The following is an 18,806-nucleotide window of genomic DNA, read 5'->3' on the forward strand; positions in this document are numbered from 1 at the left end:
AAGGGCTCTCTGAGAAGCTGATGGCTGAATGACATGCAAAGATGAGGGAGAAAGCACTCCAGGCAGGGGCCACAGCAGAGGCAAAGGCCCTGAGGTGGAAATGAGCTTGGCACGTTGGAAGTACAGGAGGAGGAGCAGTGTGGCTAGAGAATAGGAGGCAGGGTGGAGACAAGGAGGAGATGAGGTTGGAGGGGTTGGTAGGGTCTAAGGTGATCTGTGATTAGCAGTTTGGATTTTATTTTATCTGAGATGGGAAAGATTGGAGAGTTATGTCAGGGGGAGGGACATGGATTGAAATTCAAGTGCCCTCTGGAGAGCACCCTCACCGTGGGAGGAAGAGGGAGCAGTCATGGGTGGGATCAAGGTGGGCTTTCTCTGACTCTCATTCTTCTGGAACTGTCTGTTCATCTTGCAATGGCCTCTGTTTAGAAAGGCCCCTGTGGATTGGAAGTAGTCACAAAAATTGGGGGTCAAGAGCCCAGGGAGGAGACTCTAGTTAAACAAAGGTGGGCCTCTGGGGAGGCAAAGTCGGGATGGGTGAAGACGACACTCAGGAGTTGGAGTGGACAGTACATAGGGGAGGAGTGCAGGTGGGGGGAGGGGTCAATGAGGAGATGCAGAGCTCTGGCCTGGGGACTGGGGGATGATGGGGCTGCCCTGAGACAGGGCAGGGGATGAAGAGCAGGTTTGGGGAGGATGCTGAGGCCATGGTGGTTATGGGTCCAGGATAAAGGGGGGCGTGCATCTAGAAGTCCACTGGATGCTGGGGATGGAGCTCAGGGGACAGGGAGGGGCTGGAGACAGGTAGGACATTGTCAGTACAGAATCAGGGAATGAGACCATGGAGGTGGAGCATCACCGCTGGCTGCTGGAGCCCTGCACAAAGGGCTGGAACCTCCTTGGAAGTGTCTTGATTCTCCCTTGGAACCCATATGCCAAACCCAGTTCTTGAGTCCAGGACCCAAGTCTCAAATGCTCCCCTGAGGCTCTAGAACTCATTCTAGGTTCTGAGCCATTCAGAACTTTGTTGAACACCTCCTAAGTGGGATACAGCAGTAAACAAAATAGATAAATATCCCTATTATCCCAGCACTTTTACATTTTAGTGAGGGAGACAGTAAACATGATGAATACATAAAATATATAAGTGGTGATAATTGCTAAAGAGATAATAAAGCAGGGAAGGGGGATATGAAACTTGAGTGTGTGTTGAGACTTAGCATCAAGTGGTCAGTGAAGGCCTCAAGAAGAAGGTGACATGTGAGTAGAGACCTGAAGGAAGGGTGGAGCCATGTGGGGACTTGAGGAAAGGATGTTCTAAGCAGAGGGAACAGCCAGTGAGAAGGCACCGAGGTGGGAGGACATTGGTGATCCAGTGAAGAGACCAGCAGGTGTCTGGCGTGGAGTGAGCTGTTAAAGATGAAGGAGGTTATAGACTTACTGAAGGGAGAACATGAAGACTTTTGCTTTTACCTTGAGTGGCAGGGAGGCACGTGATCTGAGTTGGGTGTTTGCAGGGTCCCTCCCTCTGCGACGTGGGGAACGGACTGTAGGTGTAAGAACAGGGTGATCAGCATGAAGGCCACTGCACTACCCCAGGCAGGAGGTGAGGGTGTCTTGGATCAGGAAAATGGCCCAGACTCCCAGTTTGGAGGCTTCCCTGGAAACAGACCTGAATCCACAACCACCTCCCTCACTTTTGGATGTCCTGGCCCAGTCCGGAAGTCATCCTCACACTCCTGAACTGCCAAACCCAGCCTGAAGCTGCCTCCCCCATCTCTTCTGTCACCTGCCTCCCTCCCTGGTACCAGGATTGGTGAGGGGGGTCTCCCGCTTCTAAGCCCTTCAGGCCCCATTAGCTATTTTTTGTATCCTCACAGATTCAAGTAATCAAAATTGAGACTGAGGACAACAGAGAGACACGCTCAGCCAAGGATGCCCTGCTCTTATGGTGTCAGATGAAGACAGCTGGGTAAGCCCTGCCCACTCCTCACAGTAGGCAGCCCCTAACCTTTGGGGTTCCTTCTGGGACAAGACCTCAAGGAGCAGCCCATGTCCTCAGTGTCAGAAAGTTATATTTGAAGCTAATGAACTTGTAAGTAAAATATGTACACTTCTCGACCTCGACAAATAAACCTTCCTAACAAGCTGGAAGGCCAGATTCAAATTTAGAACCTCAGACTCCTCAGAGGTCACTGCTGAAAAGTGGTGGACCCTCCCCAGCCTGCTGCCTTCTCTCCATCCCCCACCCCATCACATCCCGAACTTCAAGAGATCTCATGGGCTGAGCTCAGGTGGAGTCCACCTGTTGTGGACTCCAGCTCTGTGTCCAAGTTCTGGCCACCCTTGTGAGCAGACACACCTCTGTCTAGGAGCACACACCAGGGCTCTGGCAGCCTAGGCAGGAAAGTTCAGGGTCTTGTTTACCTCCAGTATGGGATGGGGTGCAGGTTCTAGTGGACATGTCCACCTGGGCCCCTGACTCTCTGTGCTGCAGGGAGGGACATGGATTGAAATTCAAGTGCCCTCTGGAGAGCACCCTCACCGTGGGAGGAAGAGGGAGCAGGCATGGGTGGGATCAAGGTGGGCTTTCTCTGACTCTCATTCTTCTGGAACTGTCTGTTCATCTTGCAATGGCCTCTGTTTATCCATGTGTTGGTCTTTACTTCTGTGTCGGCTCTTCCTTGTACTGATCTATCCCTCCCTCCCTCCCTCCTTTCCTTTTCTCTTCCCTCCTGTCCCTCTTTCTCTCCCCATCTCTGTCTGTATCTTGCTCTCTCTCTCTCCTTCCTCCCTCTCGCCTTCCCTCACTTCTTCCCTCTGCCTCTCCTCCTCTCTCCTCTCCTGTCTCTCTCTCTTCATCTCCTTGGCTCTCCCTGTCTTTCTCCATCCACCTCTTTCCTTCCCTCCCTACCATTCTATCTCCCTTTCTCCCCCTCTGTATTAGTCCGTTTTTGTTGCTTATAACAAAATACCTGCAATTGGGTGATTTATAAAGAAAATGAAATTTATTGCTTACAGTTTCTGAGGCTAAGTCCAAAGTCCATCTGGTGGTGGCAACAGCGACCCAGGGGTCTCACATTGCAAGATGATGGAAGCAGAGAGAGCAGAGAGAGAAACAGACTCTCCTTTTCTTTTCAAGCTCTCATGGGCCAGCCCGTGGCTCACTCGGGAGAGTGTAGTGCTGATAACACCAAGGCCCCGGGTTCGGATCCCATATAGGGATGGCCGGTTAGCTCACTTGGGAGAGCGTGGTGCTGACAACACCAAGCCAAGGGTTAAGATCCCCTTACAGGTCATCTTTAAAAAAAAAGCGCTCAGAACCACGCCCCTGACCACCATTTTTAATCCATTCACTACAGCACGGGTCCTACAATCCAATCACCTCTTCAAGGCTCCACCTTTCAATTACCATAATAGGATTTCCCACCCTCTTAACAGTCACAGTGGGGGCTAAGTTTCTAATACATAAAATGTGGGGGATACAATTCAAGCTTCAATGAGTTTTGGGGGGACATAATTCAATCCACTACATTCCACCCCTGGCCCCCCAAAACTCTTGTCCTTTTCACATACAAATACATTCATTTTATCCTCAAAGTCTTAATTTGTTTCTTCAAAAGTCCAAAGTTCAAAGTCCCATCTGTGAAATCAATATAAGTTATCTACTTCCAAGATACAATGGTGGGACAAGTGTAGGGTACATACTCCCATTCCAAAAGGGAGAAATAGGCCAAAAGAAAGGTATAACAGGTCCCAAACAAGTCCAAAACCCAGCAGGGCAAGCATTGAATCTTAAAGCTGGTGAATCTTGACTCCATGTTCAACCTCCTCTGCACACTGATGTGGGGGTTGGGTCCCCAAGTCTTCTGGCACTTCCACTGCTATGGCTTTCCTGGTCTCAGGTAATGCTTTAGTTCTCACATGCTGGCGTTCCACACTAGTAGTTCCACAGATCTGGGGTCTCTATGGCAGTCCTGCTCTCACGGCTCCACTAGACATGGTGCTGTTGGAGTTTCTCTGCTGCAATTCTTTGTTTTTTTTAAAAAAGATGACCAGTCAGGGGATCTTAACCCTTGACTTGGTGTTGTCAGCACTATGCTCTCCAGGTGAGCTAACCAGCCATCCCTATATAGGGATTTGAACCCGTGGCCTTGGTGTTATCAGCACCACACTCTCCCAAGTGAGCCACAGGCTGGCCCTCTCTGCTGCATCTCCGACCCCACGTTTCCACTCGGCATTGCTCTAGTGAAGGTTGTCTGTAGTGACTCCGCCCCTGCAACAGATCTCTTCCTGGACCCCCAGACTTATCCATACATCCTCTGAAATCGGGGTGGAGGCTCCCAAGCCTCCACAGCTCTAGCATTCTGCAAGCCTGCAGACCTAACACCACGTGGATGCCGCCAAGTCTTCCGGTTTGTATTTTCCAAAGCCGCACATCCAGCCACACCTGGGGCCAATTTACCTACAGCTGGAGCAGCAAAAGCAGCTGGGGTGCTGGTGCTGGAAGCAGCTTCCCAAGGTGGCCCTGGACAGCGATCCCATGGAGGGTGCCTCAGGCCTGTTGCCCAAGACCATTCTGTCTCCTTAGGCCTCTGGGCCTGTAATGGAAGGGTTGGTCCCAGAGGCTTCTGCAGTGTCTTGGGGGCCTTTTCCCCCTTCTCCTGATAATCCCATTCTTTCATGTAATTCTCAGTACCACTGAATTTTTCTTCTGAAAATGCTCTCTGCTTCTCTACCACGTGGCTAGGCTGCAAGTTTTCCAAGTCTTTACTCTCTGCTTCCCTTTTAAATTCTGGCTTTATGTTATGCCTTTGCTGCCATAAATCAGTTTAGGCTGTTGCAAGTAGCCATGCAGCTTCCTTAATGCTTTGCCACTTAGAAATTTCTTCCACCAAGTACTCTGGCTCACAACTCCTAAGTTCCAGCTTCCACAAAGTTCTAGGGTATGGACCGAATGCAGCCAAATTCCTTGCCGGTTCATGAGGGTGATCTTTGCCCCATTTTCCAATAAACTCCTTATTTCTATCTGAGACCTCCTTAGAAGGGTCTTTACAGTTCATATTTCTATCAGCATTCTGCTCGTCACCACATAACCAGTCTCTAAGACATTCCAAACTTTCCCTCGTCTTTTTGTCTTCTTCTGAGTCCTCCAAACTCCTCCAACATTTGCCTAACACCCAGTTTCAAAACCGCTTCCACATTTTCAAGTACTTGTTATAAGCAACACCCCACTTCTCTGGTACCAATTTTCTGTATTAGTCCGTTTTTGTTGCTATAACAGAGTACCTGAGACTGGGTGATTTATAAAGAAAAACGACCTTTATTGCTTACAGTTTCTGAGGCTGGGAAATCCAAAGTCCATCTGGTGGTACATTGCAAGATGGTGGAAGCAGAGAGAGCAGAGAGAGAGAAAGACAGACTCCCCTCTTCTTTTAAAGCCCTTGGAACCACGCCCCTGACCACCATTTTTAATCCATTCACTACTGCACGGTCCTACAATCCAATCACCTCTTCAAGGCTCCACCTTTCAATCACCATAATAGGATTTCCCACCCTCTTAACAGTCACAGTGGGGGCTAAGTTTCTAATACATAAAACGTGCGGGATACAATTCAAGCTTCAATGAGTTTTGGGGGAACATAATTCAATCCACTACACCCTGCCTGTTCCTGCCTGACTCTCCATCTCTGCCTCTGTCTCTCCTGTCAACGCTGTCAGTTACCCTGAGGTAAACATCCAGAATTTCACCACCAGCTGGCGGGACGGCTTGGCCTTCAATGCCCTCATTCACCGACACAGGTACCACCTGGCCTGGGGCTGCCCAGCCCTCCCCTGCCCCCTCCCCCACATCCCTACAGATGCACACCTGTACACAGGTATATAGACAGATGACACACACAGACACAAGGACCCATGCCTTCACCCCTGCACACACACACAAAGTTGTTTCCCTTTATAAACATGCCCTTCACATTTACACACAAGTACACACACCTACCCAGACCCCTGTCCAGACCACGTACTCTGCACACACAGACACGGGTACCCTGTGGGTGGGTGCAGCACATGCAGGTACCCAGGCACACACACAGCCTGCACCTGCTGCTCAGATGCCCCAGGTGGGGCACTCACTCCCCTGAGGCCTGTCCACTCTGGTGTGTACACAGCACCTCCTCCTCTCAGAGAGTCCTTCCTCGAAGTGACCACTGGGATCCCCCCTCCTGGCTGTCTGCACACTCCCCTATTCATACCTCAGGGCCTGGTGCCAAACTGGCTGAGGGGCAGGAACCCACACAAATTATACTCACATGATTGTACCCCTGACAGCCGGGGGAAACTGAGGCCCAGAGGCTGTGAGGGCCTTGCTCTGGTGTGGCAGAAGCCAGAACCCAGTTTTTTCTGCTGTGGACACATGTTCACTCCCAGCTCCTGCCTCTCACACATATACACACTTGTACACACATGGGGAGACCCAGACCCACTCCCACAAACAGAAAACTCATGAACTGTAGCTGAGATAATGCTAACAATTGGTCACATTTACTGTTTTCTATGAACCAGGCATTGTTCTAAGTGCTTTTGACTAAGTCATTTAATATTCAATGACCCTGTGAAGCAGATGTGTAAAGCTAGGTGTTTTAGTCTGTTTTGTGTTGCTATGACAGAATTACCTGAGACTGGGTGATTTATAAAGAAGAGCGGTTTATTTGGCTTACGATTCTGGGACAGCTGCGTCTGGCACGGGCCTCAGGCTGCTTCTACTCATGGTGGAAAGTGGCAGGCAGCCAGCGGGTACAAGCAGGTCACATGGTGAGAGGAAGCAAGAGAGAGGAAGCAAGAGAAAGAGAGAGAAGGTGCCAGGGTCTTTTTAAGCAACGAGCTTTCACGGGAACTGATAGAGCGAGAACTCACCCCCCCCCCCCCCAGGGAGAGCATTAATCCATTCATGAGGGACCCGCCCCCATGACTCAATCAGTTTCCAACACTGCCACATTGGAGATCAAATTTCCACGTGAGTTTTGGAGGGGAACGACACATCCAAACTCCATCACTAGGGCTTACAGACCCCTCGAGTCTGTTGCACAGATTGGGCTACAAACCCTCCACACACAGGTCTGTGAGCTAGGTAATAGAAAAAAAAAAAGGTTCTGGGAGCCGTGGGTATAGAAAAATGAATGGGTTTTATTCAGATCTAGGAACACCTGTCCTAGTGGCTTGTCTGAGAGTTCTGAGAAGCACTGTGGATCAGAGCTGTTAGTCTTTTATACTTAAGTCCACAACCCTGGACACCTGGGTGCCCGTACACAACTTACATTAAGTAGTGACAAGGAACACCTGAGGATATGTACAGCAGATGCTGGGCAAGATTCTGAACATCTGAGGGGCCCTGACATTTTCCTATTTTTCCCAACAATCCACCCCTTCAGGGTCCCTCGCCATACAATCTATGCTATGTTCCCTTAGCAAGGATAAGTGACCCTTTATTCATACAACCTATCGTCTATCCAATATGCCTTAAGGCTTGTCCTTAAGGTTTGTCCTGTAGTTTTGTTCTTTCAATTATTAGCCACACATGTCCGGTTAGTAGTCATCATTGGTAAGAAGTTCAGTGTATATTCAATAAGCCAACACATCGGTCACACGAACGTATGTCTGTATCCAGTTGACTCTGGTGCCTGCAGCCAGAACACTATGGGCGAAAAGACAGAAGGGTTATGGGTACCAATAGGGGGAGTTCTCGCCCCTCTGGTAAGATACATGCTAGTTTGCCATCCTGGGAAAGGATGGTTGCAGGAATAGGTATCTTACCTGGTTTATGATACCATACATCATCTGCTAGTACTGTGGGATGTGGAGGTTCTGCATGTAACAGTGTAGGGGAACTCATAATGGGCCATAATGACAACACAAATGTGCCCTTTGGAAAAGAGCAATTATCTGTTCCAGGCCATGTTACCTTTACTTGAGGAGGCCAAGTACTTGTCACCCAAGGTGAAATTTGCAAGTCTTCTTCTAATCCTTTCCCCCAAGGCCCTATTAGGCCTACCCAGCATATGTGGGGGGCTTCTATTCTCCAAGGCCATTCCTATTGTACTGTCTGTCCCTGTTGTAAACAGGTTGGGGCTGGAAAGAGACTATTTCCATTCTTGCCATACCCTGGCTTCAAAAGCTTATCTTTAGTAGTGATTTGCATTTGTATAGGTGCTCTAGGCCCTATGCAACAGAGCTTCCACTGATTCCACAGGATTCCATTTAGAATCCTGACTGTTGGCCATAACCACTGTGTCCACCCCTTCAGGGATGGGGGTTGGCAGATAGCCTCAGTCCCTTGTTTAAAAGACCATTGTATCATTCATTCATTCTTGCTGCCTGGGGATGATATGGCATATGTAACTTCCATTGAATAGACAACTGGGAAGCCCACCTCTGAACCTCATGTCCAGTAAAGTGGGTTCCATTGTCACTCTCTATGACTACAGGCCAGCCATACATGGCCGTAAGGCTATTTAATGCCTTCACAGTGTTTACCTGGTCTGGGGCCTTCCAAGGCCATACAAACAGAAGACCAGTAGCTGTATCAACAGCAGTGAAGATGTATCTGAAATTCTCTGACCTTGGCAGTGGTCCAACAAAGTCCACTTGCCATCGAGTCAGGGGCACCCTTCCTCGAGTTACTTGCCCTTCTATATGGGGTATCGACCAGGGATGTGGACTTTCTTGAGCACATACTGGACAAGCATGACAGGCATTTACTACATCTTCCCATTTTATAGGCAAGGCCCATCTTTGAGCCACCATGCACATGGTTTTGCTGCCAGCATGCTGCTTTCATTGATGTAACCATTGGGCTACGTTAGTAGCTGGGGCTCTCTCCAGCCATCTCACCTTAGCCAAGGCATCAGCTTCATCATTTCCTGGACTGGCTAGGGGGAAATGTCCTGTGACATGAAAAAGGGTTACTTCTTTCTCATGCCCCAATTCCCATAACTCTTGCCAGATGGCTTGTCCCCACAGGGGTCGGTGGCCTACCATCCACCATTGATATTTCCAAGTAGAAATCCTTTGTACACAGCCCAGCTGTCAGTACCGATGGTTAATAGCCCAGGCTCATTTTTTATTACTATCCAAACAGCTCTCAATTCTGCCCATTGACTGCTTTGCCCTGTGCCATCTTCATACCACATAGTATCTGTTAAGGGCTAGACAGCAACAGCTGTCCATTATGCTGAGGGTCCCATGCTAGAGCCATCTGTATGCCAAGCTTGTTCTGTGATAGGTCCCTGTCCCTCATGGAAAGATGTAGCCTCACCTCCATGGATGAGGGTTATGTCAAAGTTTCCTCCATAACCTCTACTGGGCCTAGCACAGTTTGCAACTCTTTGGATAGAGGACTCATTCGCACAGTGCTTCTTTGTTCTATATATGCTCCCCATTTAGACAGAGTGGGAGTCTGAGCTACACCTGTTTTAGGGTTGGTGTCCCACATGCACAGCCAACCTAATATGGAATATGTTGTCCTTACTAGGATTTTGGCAGTTCCTGTGATAGCTTCAGTGGCCATCAAGGCAGAATATACAGCTGCTAGCTGTTTTTCTGTTAGAGAATAGTGTACTTCAGCACCCTTCCAGAGCTGAGACCAGAATCCTACAGGTGTTCAGAATCAGTCTTGTCTCTGCCACAGACCCCATCCTAACCCCTCTTGGGTGATATGTATGTCTAATTCAAAAGGTTTAGTGGGATCAGCCACTTGTAAAGCCTGTGCTTGCTGTATTGCCCTTTTTGTAGCCCAGTAAGCCTGTTCCACTTCCTCAGTCCAATCCCATGGTGCTCCTTTCTTTGTTAATGCATATAGTGGGTGTGCCATTTGAGTCATATGGAGTACAAAAGCTCTCCAATACCCCAGAAGTCCCAAATATGTCTGTAGCTGAGCTACAGTTGTGGGTCAAGGGTATGCCTATATCTTATCTACAATAGCTTCTGGGATGACCCTCATCTTACCCGATCAGAACATTCCTAAGAATCTGACTGACAGCCCAGGTCCTTGTACTTTGGCTGTGTTCACGGCCTACCCACATTGTTCAAGATGGCTTAGCAGTGTTGGAGCTGCCTGGGTTAAATCTGTAAGAGAATCAGAGGTTAATAACACATCATCAATGTAGTAAAACATTGTAACTGTGCTGGGTTTTGTCCACTTGGCTAGGTCCCCAGCCACTAAACCATGACAGATGGTTGAGTTATGTAGATAACCTTGGGGCAATACTTGAAAGGTCCACTGCCTCTCTTCCCAGCTGAAGGCAAACTGATCTTAGCTATCGGCTGAGATTGGAATAGAGAAGAAAGCATTTGCAAGGTTCAATACATAATGATAAGTTCCCAGCTGAGTCATCAGCTGATCCATCAAGTCATGAACCAAAGGCACAGGTGCATGCAAAGGAGGCACTACTTTATTTAGTTCTTGATAGTCTACAGTCATTCTCCAGGTACCATCAGGTTTTTTCACTGGCCATACCAGAGCATTAAATGAGCTTTGAACTGGACGAATAATGCCAACTTTTTCTAATTCCAATATAGTGGCACCTATCTTTGCATGTCCTCCTGGTAGGCGATACTGCTTTACATTAACTACACATCTTGGCTGGGGTAACACCTGTGGGTCATGTTTAGCATATCCCCGTAACACAGGCTTTATTGTCCGTATTCATAGCTGAAACTCTTCAACTGTTGTTTGCAGGTGCAAGCCATAAAGTACATCCAGACCCAAGATGTACTCAGCTACTGGGGATATGTATACAATATACACTCTAGGGGGAAATCGTCCTATGCTTAATGGCAGTGACACAGCTTTGACTTCAATAGTATGTCCTCCATATCCATCTATATGAACTGTGGCCCCTGGAAACTTACCTGGGTTGCCATATATCAGGCTACATTCTGCACCTGTATCTACTAACGCCAATACACGCTGCACATTAGTCCTTGACCAGTGTATTGCCAATTCAATGTGAGGCCTCCGGTCCTCACCTGCCCTCAAAAGACGAGTACCTTGGCCTGCTCCCTAATCAAACTGGAACATTTCATCCGCCTCCTCAGAAGCAATCAAAAAATCCTTTAAGTCCACCAAGAGCACTTTGCTACCTGTTTCCGGACATTTAGTGAAATGCTGTTCAGGGCGTAATTGCTGCCACAAGGCAAACAGGACTGCATTTGGCTGCTGGCCAATTTTCTCGCTATCAACCCCTGCTGCAAGCAAGTCAAGCCACATCTGCTTAAGGCTAGTCTTGCTTGGTCCCCTCAGGATAAGATTCTGATCATTTCTTAGGGGTTGGGCCTTAGCCACCTTCCGGACCCCTTTTGCTTGCCTGCTACCCTCTGCTTCACCCAGGCTGGCAATCATGGTCATTACTTCATGTATAGGACGACCAATGTTTGAGGCCAGTTTGGCCATCAGTGACCCAAAGGATGTTGACGGGGCATTTTGCAGCACTATGTCTCTCATGCTGCCTGTAAAATTTTCATTGTCTGGGCCACGGGTGTTCACATTAAACATGGACTGCCTCATCCCCAGCTCCCGAATTATTTGAACCAAGTCAGTATATGTTTGCCATTTACTCACAGTCTCAGGCAGTTCTCCAGCATTTGCCCACATGGTTCAGGCAGCTGCACTCACCCATTCCACTAAGGAGTGATTACCTGGCCCTTGTGCATATCTGCGGTTATTCTGCAGCCGCTGCCTCAGGGACGGGTGCTTGGTGATAGAGGCCAGTTTTCCATCTCCTCACCAGAGCGCATCACACTATCCACCCCTGGGTCCCATAACCGCAGCGGCCAAGCAGCTAGGGGCTCCCCATGTTTCTGCTCAACTGTCTCCCTAAATCAACTAATTCAACCTGGGTATATGGGACATAGGTAGTGAATTCAGTTACCTGCGGATCACCCTCCGGTTGTCCTCCTGGTCCTATAGGCTGCTCGTGTTTCAGTTTCTGGTGCACAACAGGTCGTGCCTGGAGATGCAAAGTCTCCTCCAACTCACCACTGGGTTTGTCATTCTTCCAGGTGTGAGAGGCAGGGGTGCTCAGTCGCAGCACGTCATCCTCCAGACAGGTTATCCGTGCTTCCAACAGCTCTGCTTTCTTCTTTAAATCTCGATCAGTTTGTACCATAGTGAGCAGTAGCCAGGCTCCGGTCAGCAGAAAAGTAGCCACCGGCCACCATATACTCAAGGACAGCCACATTTCCTCCCCCTCCCAAGGGGCTCTCTGAGGCCACACTGCTTCATGGAGTGCCTGGTCTATGCTGACTTGTAGTATAGCAAGCAGCAACCAGATCCCGGTCAACAGGAAAGTGGCCAGAGGGCACAACATGTTCAGGAGTAGCCACATTTCCTCCCTTTCCAAGGGGCTTTTGGCTCCTGTACCTGCTCAAATATCCTGCTGACTATACCAATTGTAAAGCTACGGCTTATAGACCCTTCGAGTCTGTTGCACAGATTGGGTTACAAACCCTCCACATGCAGGTCTGTGAGCTAGGTAATAGGAAAAAAAAAAGGTTCTGGGAGCTGTAGGTATAGAAAAATGAATGTGTTTTATTCAGATCTAGGAGCAACTATCCTACTGGCTTCTCTAAGAGTTCTGAGAAGCACTGTGGATCACAGCTGTTAGTCTTTTATACTTAAGTCCACAACCCTGGACACCTGGGTGCCCATACACAACTTACATTAAGTAGTAAGAAGGAACACCTGAGGATATGTACAGCAGATGCTGGGCAAGATTCTGAACATTTGAGGGGCCCTGACATTTTCCTCTTTTTCTTAACAAGATGCTATTATTATCCCTACTTTACAAGTGAGGAAACCAAGGCACAGAGAAATGAAGTAGCTCATCCAGAGTGATACAACCAGGAAGTGACCAAGCTGGGGCTGAACCTACATGAGCCAACTCCAGACCTCACTCTTCTAACCACGACATCATACAATATATAAACACACCCCAGTAGACACGTGTGTGTCAGACATACACGTGCCTTCACACAATACACATTGGGCTACACACACTTGTATTGTCAGGTAGTTTCATAGATACACACAGGCAGGCACCACGTGGCCTCATTGTTAACAAGCACCCACAGGCTGACCCACTCACATGTCTGTGCACACAGACTGGCTTACATGTGCCTGGTAACAAATGCACATGCACACACGTTCACAGGAACCCACAGAGACGTATACAAGCCTACTGTAGTCCAACCACAGGCAAACACTGCACAACCACACACAAGCGCAGGCTTTCCCCTTCGATGGGTTGTGCCCCTCCTGCCCCTTGCCCTGGGTGGGGCTCAGATGGGGACGTCTTTTCACATGCTTGCTCACCGGCTCTGGAGACTGCCTGCTGCCTGCCCACTCTGTGCCCCTGCCCAGGCCCGACCTCATAGACTTCAGCAAACTCACCAAGTCCAACGCCAACTACAACCTGCAGAAAGCCTTCCGCACAGCCGAGCAGCACCTGGGGCTAGCACGTCTGCTGGACCCTGAAGGTGAGCCCTGCATGGCCCTAGCCCAGACTTTCTCTTTGGGGACTCTCAACTCCAGTGCCATTTCAAACTCAACTTCAACCTACCCAACACCATCCCAAATCCCAAGGTTATTCCAAATCTCAACTCTCTCCCAACCCCCTCTCCTTCCTCATGTCGAATCCCTCCCTCTTCCCATCCTCACTTCTCTTTCTCTCTCCATCCTCAAGCCCAACAACATCCCAATTCCCATCTGAACATAACCCCTTTCTCTTCTACCTCCCAACTTTCCTCCCCATCCCCAACTCTCTCTCCAATCCCATATTCAACCATCTACCCCAAAATTCACCCCTCAACCCCAGCCCCAAGCTCAACACCATTTCCAAGCCCATCCCCACCCCTAAACGCCAGTACCATCTTCAACACGATCCCCACCCCCACCACATCTTCAGCTCCAGCTCCATTCCTGTCCCCATCCCTATTCCCATTTCCAAATCCATTTCTATCCCAGTCTATCACCACATCTATCCCCATCTACAGCTCTCTCCTCATCCTCAGCTGCTTTTCCATTTTCCATCTACCCCCGCCCCCCATGCCTGACTGCAGCCTCATTCCCAATCCACAATCACCCCTAACACCAATCTCCCATCTCTGGAATAAAAGCTGCTCCCTTCTGAGCATCTACTATGTGCCAAGCACATGGCTGGGAACTTTATCAAATTTCCTTCTCACCTGTGCACTGACTGGTTGGGTAGAATTTATGAACCCTGTTTTAAAGTGATGACAGTGAATGCTCAGAGATGTGGTCACTTGCTCAGCATCACACTGAAAATCAGTAAACAGGACTTTATGACTCCACATTCATGGCCTAGATCATTCCTCCGCCCTGTCTCTTATAGCTGTATGCTCAGTGCCTGGCACATGGTAAGTGTTAATGGATGTCAGTTTCGTGAGCTAGTGAAGAATAAGGGCCAAGCATAATGTTGTGCATTCAACGGGTGAATTAGAATGATATCGGAATTTGTTGAGTGCCTCTTCTGTGCTAGTATTCTAATACAGTGTTCCTAAGAGGTAGGAATCATGATTATCCTTATTATAACAATGCGGAAACTGAGGCTCAGAAAAGTTAGACCCATTTTCTTTTTTTTTCTTTTTTCTTTTTGTTTGTTTGTTATTTTTTAGATCAGTTTTCTAAAAACATACAGTGATTAAGTGGTTGAGCTATGATTCAAGCACATGCTGTTTCCAAAGCCCATGTTCTTGACCTCAAACCTCATACACCATTCATGCACTCACTAAATTTTTATTGAGGTCCTACTATGTGTCGGGCATGGCAGGAATCATGGTAAAAAAAAAAAAAAGGCATAGTCCTTGTTTTCCTGGAGGTTAAACTCTAGATAATGACAAAATCACATAAGTGAATATTTAATTACAAATTGTGATACTTTCTGGGAAGGAAATGACAAGATATTAAGAGGAGGATAACATGAGGAGACCATCTCTAGACAGAGTGAACGTGGAGGCTTATCTGAGGAAATTTAAGTTGAGTTCAGCCCTGAAGGATGAGTGGGAGTTGGGCACATCAAAGAGGGAACAGTGTTTCAGACAGAACAGCACGTGCAAAGGCTCTGAGGTGGAAGGTAGAATGGCATGTTCAGTAAATAATTTTTGATAATTTCTCTATGGTGGTTTTTATATGTCAGGTACCATTTAATCCCATGAGGCAAATCCCCATTTGGCAGATACAAAAACTGAAGAACAGAGAGGTTAATTATCTTGCCCAAGGTCACACAGCTAGTAAGATTGGGTTTTCTCTCACTCTACCCGATACCTTCAGTCCCTCTGTTAGAGTGCCCACCATCATGCTCCCATACTCCTCTTTTCCCCCCAGATGTGAACATGGAGGCTCCAGACGAGAAATCCATCATCACCTATGTGGTCTCTTTCTACCACTATTTCTCCAAGATGAAAGCTCTGGCTGTGGAGGGGAAGCGGATTGGGAAGGTATGAAAGGCCAAGGAACGGGGTGGGCAGGAGCCCGGGAACCACCTGCAGGCCTATGGGGGATGAGGTGGATCCCACCATCCTTTGCTGGGTCAGGTCCTGGATCAGGTGTTGGAGGTGAGGAAGATCATAGAGCGCTATGAGGAGCTGGCGGCTGAGCTGCTGGCCTGGATCCACCGCACCGTGGGCCTCATCAGCAACCAGAAGTTTGCCAACTCACTGAGTGGGGTGCAGCAGCAGCTTCAGGCTTTCACAGCCTATTGCACGCTGGAGAAGCCCGTCAAGTGAGCCCAGGTCAGGGGAGAGGGTGGTAGGCGATGGCATGGAGGCAGGGCTCCTGAGCTCATGCCTTCTTCAGGTTTCAGGAGAAGGGGAACCTGGAGGTGCTGCTCTTCAGCATCCAGAGCAAACTGCGTGCCTGCAACCGTCGCCTCTTTGTGCCTCGGGAGGGCTGTGGCATCTGGGATATTGACAAGGTGAGGCTGGAGATGTGAGGGAGAGACTGGGTTGCTCTGTGGAGTTGTGTAGGTTGTACACTGCTCAAGCAAGCCGTTTACATTGTAGACATCATGGACTGGGTATACATTCTGACAGTTTTCCAGAAGTACAATGTCATAAGGAAGCAACGTTTTTTTCCAGTTTGCAGAAAGGTGCTTTAAATGTTATGAGTGGCCCCAGAGAAGCAAGACCATTAAACTGTAGGGAGTTGTTGGAGTCTGACTGCTTCCTCCTTTCTCCCCCAGGCATGGGGCCAGCTGGAGAAGGCAGAGCATGAGCGGGAGGCTGCCCTACGGGCTGAGTTGATCCGGCAGGAGAAGCTGGAACTACTGGCCCAGAGGTTTGACCACAAGGTGGCTATGAGGGAGAGCTGGCTGAATGAGAATCAGCGCCTGGTGTCTCAGGTACAAGGGGTAGGGCTTGGCTCCGGGGCAAAGGGATGGAGGTGGGGCTAATGGCCCTGGGACCAGAGAGGAAGACTTGATCTCCTAAGCAACAGAGAAGGGTCGGATTATTCTCTTAGGTGATAAATGAGGGCGGGAAGGGAGAATTGGTCTCCTAAGTGATTGGTGGGTAAGGGGAGTGGGCCTGAACTCCATGGTAACAGGAGAGTGAGCTGGTCTCTCGGTAACTAGAGAAGGCAGAATTAATCTCTTCAGAAATAGGAAGAGTGTTTAATTAGACTCTTAAGTGACAAGGGAGGTTGTATCTGGTGTTCAGGGTAACTCAGGAGGATAGAATTGGTCTCCTAAGTAACAGAATAGGGTAGACCTGGTCCCCAGTCTCCAGGGCAATAGAAGGATGGTGCTTGTTTTCTGGATAACAAGTCTAGAGTTAAAGATGTTAACAGAGGAGCGTCATCTCCAGGGTCACAGGAGAGGTGGGGACTGGTCTCCAGGGTAACAGGAGAGGGTGGGACTGGTTTCCAGAGTAACGAGAGGTTGAGACTGATCTCCAGGGTAACAGGAGAGTGTGGGACTGATCTCCAGGGTGACAGGGGAGGGTGGGACTGATCTCCAGGGTAACAGCAAAGGATGGGACTCATCTCCAAGGTAACAGGAGAGTGTGGGACTGATCTCCAGGGTAACAGGGGAGGGTGGGACTGATCTCCAGGGTAACAGCAAAGGATGGGACTCGTCTCCAGGGTAACCGGAGAGGGTGGGACTGATCTCCAGGGTAGTAGGGGAGAGTGGGACTGGTCTCTGGGGTAACTAGAGAAGATGAGGCTGGTCTCCTAGTAAATGGGGGGTAGTTTCCAGGGTTACACAGGGTCAAGGTAACAGATGAGCTGCTGAGGCAGTGTGGGTGAGTGTCTGTGGCCTGCACCGCCCCAGGACAACTTTGGGTATGAGCTGCCAGCAGTGGAGGCAGCCATGAAGAAGCACGAAGCAATTGAGGCAGACATTGCAGCCTATGAGGAGCGGGTGCAGGGTGTGGCAGAGCTGGCCCAGGCATTGGCAGCTGAAGGCTACTATGATACCCGGCGGGTGGCAGCCCAGCGTGACAGCGTCCTGCGCCAGTGGGCCCTGCTGACTGGGCTGGTGGGTGCCCGGCGGACACGACTCGAGCAGAACCTGGCCCTGCAGAAGGTCTTCCAGGAGATGGTGTACATGGTGGACTGGATGGAGGAGATGCAGGTGGGGGCCAGAGCAGGGCCTGGGATGAGGGTGGTGTGCTGGGGGAGGGGGAGGGATGTAGACACTGACAGAGTTAACAGAGAGGTGGAGATGGAGAGAGAAGGAGAGAGACGGAAAGAGATCAAAGAAAGCCAGGGAGACAAGAAAGAGAGAGAGTGAGGGAAAGATACAGAGACAGAAAAGAGAGGCAGAAAAAGGAAGACAAAGAATAAGAGATAGAGACAGATGGAGAAACAGAGAAAAAGATACAGAGATATAGAGACGGAGAGAGCCAGGACAGAGACAGAGAGATTAAGCCAGAGGAAGATTTGAGAGAGAGAGAGAGAGAGAAATCAGAGAGAGAGAAAGAGACAGAGCTAGAGAGGTAGACATTGAATTGGCAATGGAAATCTATATGGCTACAGAGAAAGACACATGGGAAGATAGAATCACCTTGAGGAAGAGAGAGACCTACCATAGGTAGATACAGAGATGAAGACAAGAAAGATGGAAGCAGAGAGAAATTCAGACACCAAGAGAAAAAGATAGGCTAGAGATGTAGACAGAGAGAGAGAGGCAGGAAGAGATGGTAACAGAGAGGTGTAGACAAGAAAGAGATGGAGGCAGAGAGAGGGGAGACACCATGACAGAGAGGAAGACAGAGCCCAGAAATGTGGAGACGTTGAGAGATGGAAACATTAAGAGAGGGACAGAGACAGAGAGAGGATGACAGAGACAGGGAGACCAAGAAGACCAAGACAGATCAGAGTTCAGAGCATTGATGTAGAGCAGCAGAGGGCTGGCCTAGGTGAGGGGGGAGAGGTGAGTGGCTCAAGGGCCAATGCCAGAGGTGTGCTCAATGCCAGCTCCCTCGTAGGCTCAGCTGCTGTCCCAGGAGTGTGGGCAGCACCTGGTGGAGGCAGACGACCTGTTGCAGAAGCATGCACTGCTGGAGGGAGACATCGCGGCCCAGAGCGAGAGGGTGGAGGGACTCAACGCTGCTGCCCTGCGTTTTTCCCAGCTGCAGGGTGAGTCTGGGGAAGGGGGTGGAGGTGGAGAATCTCGGGGCTGGTGATAATAGAGGCAAGAATGACTCATGAGAGACAGAACGAAGGAGTGAGCTCCCTGTCTGTGGAGGCATCTAAGCAGAGCCTAGGATCACATTCCGTCAGGGAAATA

The 18,806-nt window shown here is 49.3% G+C and overlaps 1 protein-coding gene across 1 annotated transcript in view; it reads left to right on the forward strand.

The window, feature by feature from the left end:
- SPTBN4 (spectrin beta, non-erythrocytic 4) overlaps nt 1-18,806 on the forward strand; it is an 82,950-nt gene that overhangs the window by 14,579 nt on the left and 49,565 nt on the right. Inside the window, exons 4-12 of the mRNA XM_063110793.1 lie at nt 1,881-1,972; nt 5,722-5,802; nt 13,418-13,533; nt 15,401-15,513; nt 15,610-15,797; nt 15,872-15,989; nt 16,257-16,415; nt 17,346-17,648; nt 18,505-18,655. Coding sequence (XP_062966863.1) covers nt 1,881-1,972; nt 5,722-5,802; nt 13,418-13,533; nt 15,401-15,513; nt 15,610-15,797; nt 15,872-15,989; nt 16,257-16,415; nt 17,346-17,648; nt 18,505-18,655 — 1,321 coding nt within the window. The remainder of the gene's footprint in view (nt 1-1,880; nt 1,973-5,721; nt 5,803-13,417; nt 13,534-15,400; nt 15,514-15,609; nt 15,798-15,871; nt 15,990-16,256; nt 16,416-17,345; nt 17,649-18,504; nt 18,656-18,806) is intronic.

This window comes from Cynocephalus volans, chromosome 10 (genome assembly GCF_027409185.1).
Source record: "Cynocephalus volans isolate mCynVol1 chromosome 10, mCynVol1.pri, whole genome shotgun sequence".
Classification (NCBI taxonomy): domain Eukaryota; kingdom Metazoa; phylum Chordata; class Mammalia; order Dermoptera; family Cynocephalidae; genus Cynocephalus; species Cynocephalus volans.